The following is an 11,154-nucleotide window of genomic DNA, read 5'->3' as shown; positions in this document are numbered from 1 at the left end:
ACTTTAGGTGAGGCTACGTTACGTGGCGGTACTTTACGTGAGGCTACTTTACGTGTCGCTAATTAACGTAGTGTTACTTTACGTGGCACTACTTTACGTGGGACTACTTTACGTGAGGCTACTTTACGTGAGGCTACTTTACGTGGTGGTACTTTACGTGGCGGTACTTTACGAGGGGGGTACTTTACGTGGCGGTACTTTACGTGGCGGTACTTTACGTGGCGGTACTTTATGTGGCGCAACTTTACGTAGGGCTACTTTACGTAGGGCTACTTTACGTGGGGCTACTTTTTGTGGGGCTACTTAACGTGAGTCTACTTTACGTGGGGCTACTTAACGTGAGGCTACTTTATGTGAGTCTACTTTACGTGGTGGTACTTTACGTGGCGGTACTTTACATGGCGGTACTTTACGTGGCGCTACTTTACGTGTATCTAATTTAGGGGTGGTATTTTATGTGGCGGTACTCTATGTGGCTGTCCTTGTATCAGTTTAAATACTGCCAAGGCAACATTTATATAATTATTTTAAAGCAAACATGTAGTTCAGTCTTACTTTTGTTTTCCACTTAAATGTTTCCTAAATTACCAAAATAAAAGCACCATGATTTTGTGGGTAAAAGCAGATACAGATGCAGTGCTTAATGTTCTGATCATTAAACAACATGTATTTAACAATTTTTCTTTTGTAAAAAATGCATTAAAATTCAGATAATTCTTATCTCAATATTTAAAAAAAAATTGTGAAATATTGTCTGTTACCGTCTTAGGATATACTGGGATACGTATTGTATCATGACATTTTGTATCGCCAGACTCTTGTAATATGGACACTGCCATGTTGGAGCCAGACGTTGCCGCTAAGCAGTGATTGGTCCGAACTGGTCTGAGACATAATCTCTTTGGCAACCATTCTAGCCAATCAGGAGGAAGCTTGTTGGAAGACCACACCCCTACCACTTGAAAGCAGCCTACACAAAATCTGTCTAAAATATCGAACGTTCTAAGTTTATTTGATTGCGTTCCCATCATTTCCAAACCCCCATCCTTCATGTTGAGATCACAGTCTGCAAAAACGAGAGTTAAAATGTGGGGAAGAAAACACATCAGTGAAAACAGGGAGGTTCAGACCAGCGGGGTGTAAAAGGAGGCAGTGAATAATTCATACCAGTAAAAGCAACGCACTGACCGTTGAAACATTATGTAATTTAAAAAAAAAAGAAAGAAAGAAAAAGCCAGGATAAAACAGTGAACGAGGCGTAGGCGGCGCCACCCACCACCAGAGAGTTTGGCAGAGCGGAGTGAACTCCAACAGTTTGTACTGACTCTCAGAGGAGCGCAAAGTTTTCTTTGTTTGACTCTCTTTTCTTTAAAAAATAAAAAAAATAAAAAAATCACGAGACATTTGGACAAAAAAGTGGAAAAATGTGTTTTATATTAAATATTAGTCAATGCATTTTCATCAATTAGTTTGGTAATAAAAACAAAATTATCAATTTGGAACACTTCGTTAAATTAGATTAAACTAAAATGAGTTTTTACTGTTATCTGCCTTAAAAAAATATTTCATAATAAATATAACAGAATTAAGCTTTTAATTTGAACAGGAAACCAACATTGTGTCATTATAGTGGTCTGTTGTTAATTGTGACAGTTAAATTCTAAAAAAAATAAATAACCAGCGAGAAAATGAAATCCACAAAGTAGACAACTTTATTTTTTACAATAATTGTAGATGTTGATGCAGACTGTTGATGGGAACCAACCCCGCCCCCCTTCCCATCCCAGATGCTGAGAGCTCAGAGTAGGAAGCTTAGGGCGCACCCAGCAAATTTTCTACGTCACAAATACGCTCTTTTTCAAACTGAGTTTTTTTGTCTGCTCCTAATTTACAATCATTTGAAACAAGAAATACTCAGAAAGGCTATTTTAATACGTCCTCTATCATCAGAAAAATGCCACAAGAAAATGTTAAAAACAACATCACAATTTTTCTCAGTGTGTCTTTACTTCTGTCCACGATTTAACTAAAATACTGCAAAAATCTAAACAATTTTATGTGTAACATAAATACCAGTTTCTATGCCTTTTAGAAAAATAAAAAAAATTTGAAAATTAACTCCTGTGGTAATAAAACTAACATTTTATGTCTTAAGAACTTAAAAAAAGTATCACTTAATCTAAAAAAAACAAACTAATAAATAAAAACTGATAATGATATCAGCTAGTCATAATCAGATTCATGCTTACACAAAATCATCATTTATTTTTAAGAATTTTAAATGAGCACAGGAATCACATTTGATTAAAAATGTTCAATAGCTCTAAAGATATTTAAGCTAAAGTCACAAAATTTTCTCACATGACTAATTATCTCTTATATAACAAGAAAATAGTTTTTTCCCTATTTTATATTTGCTGTATTTTTACTTGTTTATTAAAGGTACTTCACAGAAGTGTTTTATTTAAGTTTACAATGATAAAAGAAGGTTAATAATATAAATTAGGGACAACACAAATCTATTCAATTTGTTCATGTTTTAAATGTGTTACAAAAGTATCGGATCGGGACTCGGATCCACTCGGAATCGGATCGGGCCTGAAAAACCTGATCGGGACATCCCTAAAACTGGTTAAATGTCTGACCTCACACATCTGGAGTTGAAACAGGCGGCGTTCCTTTTCCATCTCCTCGGCGATCTCAGCGCCGGTGATTTCGGTTCGGATCATCCCGTGCTGCTTGGCGTGCTCCCGCTTCTCCTTCTCGATCTTTGTGCTGCCGCACAGGGAGGAGAAAGTCAGCTCCTCGGCGTTCTCTGCTAAAGTGCATTTGTATTGTGAGCAGTAAACGCCTCGGAAGCACCAAAGGGGCTCAGACAATTGCAATTCAGTTGTGTGAAACAGGCCAGCAGAAGCCGTATGCAATCATCCACTTACAACTTGGCCTCGTAGTCTTTCCACGCTTTGTCAAAGGGCTTCTTTATGTCCTGTGAGACACAGAGGGGACGAGACTCAGCAATCTACAAAAAAAGGTCAGTGTGGGGACAGTGGTACTCATGAAGTTAGTCCTGCAGCTGCGTGATTCACGGCCTGGACACCACGCCCCTTCTTGAACCTCCAACATTATGGGTTCATGACCCAGTTACATGCCACTCGCCTCAAGCACAACACAAAGGCAGTGTTTACTCCAACCAGATTTATGGCTTCAAAGGAGAGTCCCAGAGAAGCTCACTTCATCACAGACAGAGAAGAGACGGACAGAAACAGGGATCCTGGACACCAGGAAACATTTGCTGTGAATCTTACCCCCTTCACGCCTTTCAAATCTCCCTTCAGGAGCGAGTCCAGAGTGAAGATCACATTATGGCTCAGACTCTGGAGCTGCAGGAGAACACAATAATTATGTCATTTTCAGAGGATCGAACATGAAAGTGACTATAAATAGATTTGTCGGGTTAGTAGAGCTGCTCCTCAGAGCCACAGGTCGGAGTTTGGGGTTGAAGTTCCTCACTTTAAAAAACGGCTCAGCGGTTTTACATTTACCGCAAATGCTGAGACAAAACCCATTCAGGAAAGGAAGTGAAAATACCAAAAAAACAATAGCTGTCAAGACAGACAATCCTGCAGCCCAAAGGTCAGCCATGCTTAATGTAGCGCTTAATAACAGTAAACCAACATCTGACAATGCCTGCCATTGAATGCACCACTTCCCCTTTGTGTGGTGTTCAGGAACCACACAAAATGAAGCATGAAGTGGCCATCTCAAATGCACCAGATGAAGCTGAAGGGTCTACACTTCTGCAAACCCAATCAGATTCTACTTAAAAGAAAATAACGCAGTAGAAGAGATAACAGTCGGTACAAAAGGGTAAAGGAAAACGTGGCAAAGACGACACGCTTCAAGCTCTTGGTCTACTGAAGAGGGGAATCAGATTCCCTCCATCATGGTGACACCACTCTGAATTGAAGCTAAAGTCTTGGGCTGTATCTAAATTCCTCTCCAATCGTAGGGGTATTTAAGGATGTAGAAACTTAACCTTTAAATCAAAAGGTCCCATTTGTTTGAGCAGTGATCTTGTGTTGTTTGGTATAAACACCTGAGGCTTTCTTGACCAACAGCAGGGACGCTGTTTCCTGATGTTTTTAACCAGTTTGTGTGAAGTTTTGTTGTACTAAAAACACAGAATAAGCACAAAAACAAAAGAACCTGCTGTTGAAACCAAACACCTCAAACCTCACGTTAGGTGTCCTCTTTTTGTTAGCTAGCAGCTAAAGCCAACCAGCTAACTGTCTGACCTTTGAATTAATTATATAAAAGTAATGATGATTGTATTTTTCTGCTTTAGGGATTCAATTTTTATTCAAGTTACTATTAAATATGAATTATTTTTTTTAAAAATTGACATTTAAAAACAACTCTTGTAGGTGGTAAGATTTATTTTTCACATACTAGTCATAAACTGAAGACATAAGGGCCATGTTACACTGCCACTACGTACATTTTGCACATGTTCCAAGAGTGAAAATTGGTCATGCGTGAATATACTTGGAAAAAGTAAAAAAAGATGTGGTCTTTTACGTGAAAGATTTCACAGATGTATCACAAATGAAATATGTTAAAACCACAGAAGCAGTACGAAAAAAAACATGCAAAGAACGCGTAAAGGTCATTGAATTTTGTCACTTTTAGATTCAGAGCACCAGGAAGAAATCTCCTCGCGTCAACACTATGGTCAGTGGTTTGATTTAAGAGTTGGATTCCCCTGGTCCACACCAGTTCTCAGTCTGTTGCAAGGTGCCAGCTGAGGCAGCCCCCCAGGAGAGGCCCCCGCCCGAAATGCGGGAGACCCTGGAAGAGAGTCACAGTTGGGGAGGGCCTGGTACATGTCGAGAGTCTCATCCACGCCCGCCATATCTGACCTCCTACTGCAACCACTTTCCGCCACACGGAGAGAGGTCTCGCCCAGGGGGTCCCCCCGCCACGACGAGGAACCCCCTGGGCGTAAGCTGAAACTGGAAAGACTCACGACAAGGACCTGGTGCGCGTCCAGGGTTGAATCCATGCCTGCCATATCTGACCTCCTACTGCAACCACTTTCCGCCACACGGAGAGAGCTGAGGGTCTCGCCCAGGGGGACCCCCGCCACGACGTGGAACCCCCTGGGCGTAAGCTGAAACTGGAAAGACTCACGACAAGGACCTGGTGCGCGTCCAGGGGTGAATCCATGCCTGCCATATCTGACCTCCTACTTCAACCGCTTTCCGCCACACAGAGAGGGCCGAGGGCTCTCGCCCACCGGTCCCCCGCCACGATGAGGAACCCCCTGAGCGGGAGCTGCACCTGGAAAGATCCGCAACAAGTACCTGGTCCTTCTCCCAGGGTTGTATCCGCGTCCTACGTACCCAGCCCCCTCCTGTGGCTTGGCGCCGGACACCATAACAAGAGAAACCAGACCCCCAGCCCAGACAAGCCAGACGGGGGGAGCGGGTCACTCAGTATGGACTGCTGCAACACATTCTCACCCCCAAGTCGTCACAGGTTGACGTTTGGTTAGGGCCTCTTCCGCGTCACTTTTTGACATTTTGGGTGTCCCCAACTCATCCTTTTTTGACGTGCGTAAAATCAAGGGTCCACAACCTTTATTAAAGCTGTTTTACATTTCCAAGCAGTCTGTAATCGCTCGCGTCGCATCCACAATCGCGCGGTCTCGTTCATACTAATGTTTGCTGGATTTGATTGCGACTTTTCGCTTTAACTGCGATGTACTTCTGACTGGTGTTTATACTTTTCCAGCAACGCGATCGTGTTCTGTGTTTATTTTTAACATTATCAGCATCTGACACTTGCAAGTTTCGCTCAGACACTTGCAGCATCTGCGAGCGCACAGGTACATGAAAGGCAGAGGAGGAAGTGATGAGTCCGTCCACTAAACAGAAGCAGGGAATACAAAGACGACAAAATTAAATTAAAAAAGGAACAAATTGCATTCTCTAGTGCTATAAAATATGAGAGAAAAGACATATTTTTCCAGCAACTTGCTCTATTTTCTCTCTAGTTGTCCACTCTGTGTGTGAAGTTCGGTATTTCTTAACTTCTTCAGTAAGTCTTCATCAGTTTTAGTGTTAAAAAAATATTTTTGGACAGAGTTTTCTGCGTAGTCGTGTACTCAAATCCCTGAAATAAATTCAAGTTAAATGACGCAATTTGCATGCGATTGCACTCCAGTACCAGATGTGCACTGATCCTTGGGAATACCGGTACCCTAACCCAGTACTGGTACCCTAACCTTAACCCGGTACTGGTTTGCGTCTGGTACCGCGTCCGGTTTCCACCCGGTATCACGTCTGATCCAGTGTAAGGTTAGGGCTAGTGTACTGGTACCAGGTTTGGGTACCAGTGCTCTACATGTCGCTAGACTGGTTCACGGCCCGGTGGTTGGGGAACCTGTGGTTTAATAGGAACAGCCAATGCATCAAAAAATGATGACTTGGGAACATCCAAAACCAAATCAATATGTGACGACTTGAGGAGGAGAATGCGGTGGCTGGAAGGACGGATTTATTTACCCGCCACACAATAAACCGAGTGTGAATATTGGACTATTTATATACAATTCATTGATTTTTCTTGTGTCAACAAGTAATTTAAACATGATTTGTGTGCCGTATATGCACGATATAAAAGTTATACATCAGTGGTACATGCCTGAAAAGTCCGTTAGACTTCCTTGGAACGGTCGTGGAAAGCCAGAGATTTGTATCTCCCGAAAATCCCTTACAATTGTGTAAAATGTGATTAATAATTGTGGATAAACTACATAAAAATACGACTCCTTGGCTAGAACCCTTAACGAACATGTGCGCACATCAACAAATGCAAGAAACACTTCAATTACGTATATAATGCATGTGTCACGAAAGGCCGAAACTTCATACGTGGATAAAACGCAAATTGTATATATTGGCTGTGGGACACGGCCTTCAGTAAAAATAATAACTTCTCCTTAAAAAATTAACAGAAAACTCCTTTACTTCAGAAAGACAAAAGAATTACAAGAATCGTGGATTTATTTTTTTTATTATTTTCAACACATCCCTCCAGCTGCCAACAGAAGAAGTCAAACAGAAAAAAATCAAACGCGGAGGAATTAGTTGAGCATGTCCTGCAGCTCTGATTGCCTCAGCTTTGCTCAGCAGCTCTAACCGTCAGGATCAGTGGGGTCATTTGCAGCAGCACTAAGCGTTTAAGTCCCTGTTGTTGTTGGCCGAGTCCACATGGACACACAGCAGCAGTCGAGGAAGTAAACAACGCTTTTAACAGCCACTAATGTGCTTCTTAAGTGCCCATCTTGCATACCGCCAACATCGGAATCAATCTCTCACTGGCTGACTGCCGCCGAGCCTCTATCGGCCCATCTTGGAAGGGGCCGCCGTCTCTTCTTCCTTTCTCTAACCGCTGTATTCTCAAAGAGAAAATAAACAGCGAAGAAGAGGAAGCTGCAAATCTGTTAGTGCGATCATTAGGCTTAAGCTGATAGCACCACGAGGACGTGCAGGGCGCATGCTGCTCATCGATACTCGTTCGTGGTACTTGCACACACCAGCAGCCCTCGGGCAGCAACTATCGATGCACAAAAACCCAAACGATCTGCTCAGACTGGAATAGACCATGGTCAAAGAGGCATTCACTGGTGGAAGCAGCAAAGATGGAGTCAGAGAGAGGAAGACAAGGAGAGCGCGGACTCTGAGGGGACAGAGGAAATCCACAAGATGCAGAATGAACCGTGGATGTAGACACACTCCACACAGCTACAGAGGCAGTTCCTGCTCACATTCGACCCCTAAACTGAATGTAATCCTAATCTCAGTCTTAAACCCAAATCCTAAACTACTTATGCAGACAGGAGAAAATGGGAAGAGGGGGAAGTTGCTGCTCCTGTACAGAAAGTGAGGACGAGCTCTTTTCATTGATTTACTGGGAGTGCTGATGGTCCGGACTCACCAGGTTCTTCAGCAGCGCCGACAGCTCCTTGGTGAGGGAGGAGAACTTGACGAAAGCTGTGCCCAGGTCGGGGTTGTCCCGGCTGATGAAGTTGCTACCAAATTTGTCCAGAGCTTGGGCGTAGTTTTCCTCATTCTGGACGTGATCTGTGGTGACAACAGAGGAGAGAAGCAACACTTGAGCGACTTCGTCTGACCTGAACTCTGGTTTCAGCTAAAGTTTCGGCTAAAAGATGCAAAAGACGTCGTTTGTGGAAGCAATGCAAGCAAAGGATGCTTGAGATAGTGAGGAGGAACCAGAGAAAGGCGAGGGACGGAGAGTTTGGTTTAAGATAGGACTGGGCGATGCTGAGCATTCAGGTATCGATCCGATCCAATTAATATCGCCAATAACGATATTTTTTATAAATCTGGTGGATGTGACATGAAGCTCAAAATCTCAATTAATTTAATCATCGTGAATGATTTTTTCAAAGTTTCCCTTTTTTGAAATTACTTGAGTTTAAGGATCTTAAGCTGTGACTGGCGTGGGAAAAGCACTGATCAATCGAGGCCCAAATCCACATCTTAAGTAGTGGTGGGGGAAAAAATTGATTTTTAGAGGCATCAATTGTGACCCATAAATGATTCAGAATTGTTTTATGAATTTTAAATCATTGATAATCAAAAAGTAACAAGCATTTCATTCTGACATTTTGAATTGCACACTGATCTTTCAGATCTCTTCATCCGACCAGCCTCAACTTTGCTTAAAGCGACTGTTTGGAAGCATTTTGGCTTTCACAGAGTTGAGGGTCAATTGAATAAAAGTCATCCAGCGTCTGAGTTATGTTACAACAAAATAAAATCAATCAAGAAGCTGATAATCGATTTCTGGCAAATAGGGTGTGAGGAGTCAGCACTTTGTCTCCTCCTCTGGTCACCAGCAACAGAGGTCTCCAAAGTACTGACTGCACTTCATCTCCCAGCAACCCCAGCACACAGTTCCTGGATGCTGTTCAGCTGTTTGCAATTTGACAATAAGCGTGTTAGAGATGACTAAGGCGGACCCGGCGCTGCGCAGATCGCCTGCAGAGCGGTGTATGCTGATTAGTTTCTACGTCAAATGTGCGCCGTCACGAAGTATCGTGGGAAAGGGGTGGGTTCAAAACGCCTTCCTAAGCCAGCGCAGCCAGAAAATAGGTACTGCGCTGGGTCATCTCAAACACACCTTCCCACCGAGCCTCACTCTGTGCCAAGTATTGTTTTGTGCAAAACTTACCGAGCGTTTCATTCTAGATCTTCTGTGAACCTGACCTTGGTTTATCTCTGATTGCCTGCTGCCTGCCCTGACCCTTGCCTGGACCCTGACAACACTAGTCTCTTCTTGATGATCCCATACTCGTTGATGACTTCTGCCTGACTCTGATTTAGCTTTGTGGAATTTTAGCTGGGCTTAGTTCCTATCTGAATTAAAACCTGCTGCACGTGGAACCAGCTGACTGCCTGTTTGCGACACTGGCATTTCTCGTTCTGTTTTTTTCTACTGTCTTTGTCTATGTACATGCGATGCAAACAAAAAGGCGTCCAATCATAAGCTTGCTTCTTTCAAGTCAATACCTGAATACATTTCTTCGTCAAATGGCATGTATTATTATTTATAGTTTTAGATGCCATATCAATAAGAAATATCTAGATTTTTTGGTAAAAGAATCAGACTGCATCATATCGTCAAAAGGTTAGTTGAATCCTTTGTGTATCGAATCATGTGAGAGGGAAAGATACAAACCCCCGAAGTATATTGATCCTGTCTTTACTTAAAAATGTAAGTCATATTAATCTGGTGTCTTGTAGTAAAGAGAAACATTTATAAAAACATGGAGATCTTGGATGCTTTGAATTGTTTCAAAATCAAACCAAACCATGAGGTACCTCAAGATTCCAACCTTTACTGTTAAACCAGCGCTTGAATGTGCTTCTCCAATATTACACTTCATTCTCCCCAATCCCTGCAATTTACATCAGGCTTCGACCATGAAATATTTCCCCCTAGATTATCTCATAATCTGATTAAAATCATTAAAACCCTTAAAAAGGAAGCAGAATTTTGAAATAAATATTCTTAAAATGTTGTATTTCTGTATTTTTCACCAAAAGATTTTTCATTGTTTAAAAAAAAAAAATCCTCACTAAAATAATTTTAAAAGAAACGTGAAAACAGTTTGAATAAACCTCAACAAATTAACTAAAATTATATTTTACAAATATATATTTATCTTAAAAATAAGTATAAACACACGTGTCCAGTGGATTCTCCTCTGTCTTCTCTAAAAGAACCACAGACCTTAAACAAAGGCTGAGCTCCAGTGACATTCATAAAAACTCACATATGGCAGACGTAGGAACGCCGCAGTGGAAAGTTTCTCTCTGTGAGCAGAAACACGAGATAGACAACACCAGACACCTGAAACCACAGCCGCTGTTTTCTATCACCCTTTACATTTTTGCTCACATTATTTTGAAAACAGGCTTTTTTATTTTTTTGTTTTTACGACATGATGTTCGCCTGATAAGAAAATTCTGCTGAGACAGTCAAACTGGACCAGAAAAGAGGAGGAGGAGGTGTTTAGATTGTTACCAGATGTACAGAGAAGACCTTTCGAGGGGTTTTACTGCTTTTTTTCCCCAGTTTAAGTTCATTAAATCAAGCTATTTTTCTAATAGTCTAAAATGTTCCGTCCTTGTATGTCTTTAAATTGAGTTGTTGGCTTTCTGTACAGAGGATTACACAGGGAGGGATGAGGTCTACCTTCATAGAACAATGTCATTTGGATTGGAGCCCACCGTTTCCTCTTCATGACCTACTTTAAATAAAACTTCCAGGTCATTCCAGCTGCCAGATGTCCCATTATTATTCTGGCAGTTGAAACCATAGACCTAAGAAAAGGAACTTTTAATTTGTAGGGGACTAAATATAAACAGATCAGTATCTCCATGTAAGAAATCCTTGGGAAATATGTTAACACTTGACATTAATTTTTTTTTTCTTAAAAAGCTGTTTTGAGTTCTTTATTTTTGCATTTAAACTCAAGAAATTCAAATGAGAGTTTAATGAATTAAGAAAACTAGTGGAGTACTATTAGTTTTTATTGGTTCCTAGAACCAGTTTTTGTTC

At 41.5% G+C, this 11,154-nt stretch overlaps 1 protein-coding gene across 5 annotated transcripts in view; it reads right to left on the bottom strand.

Moving 5' to 3' along the window:
• Positions 1-11,154, bottom strand: part of asap1b (ArfGAP with SH3 domain, ankyrin repeat and PH domain 1b) — a 77,561-nt gene that overhangs the window by 34,904 nt on the left and 31,503 nt on the right. For all 5 annotated transcript variants that reach the window (XM_024280073.2, XM_024280071.2, XM_024280074.2 and 2 more), the window contains exons 3-6: positions 8,002-8,147; positions 3,306-3,380; positions 2,937-2,986; positions 2,646-2,775 (exon numbers count right to left, since the gene is read on the bottom strand). In XM_024280073.2, the coding sequence (XP_024135841.1) occupies positions 2,646-2,775; positions 2,937-2,986; positions 3,306-3,380; positions 8,002-8,147 (401 nt within the window). The remainder of the gene's footprint in view (positions 1-2,645; positions 2,776-2,936; positions 2,987-3,305; positions 3,381-8,001; positions 8,148-11,154) is intronic.

Source organism: Oryzias melastigma, linkage group LG20 (assembly GCF_002922805.2).
Source record: "Oryzias melastigma strain HK-1 linkage group LG20, ASM292280v2, whole genome shotgun sequence".
NCBI classification, from domain to species: Eukaryota; Metazoa; Chordata; class Actinopteri; order Beloniformes; family Adrianichthyidae; genus Oryzias; species Oryzias melastigma.
This window is presented reverse-complemented; position numbering and strand designations above follow the sequence as displayed.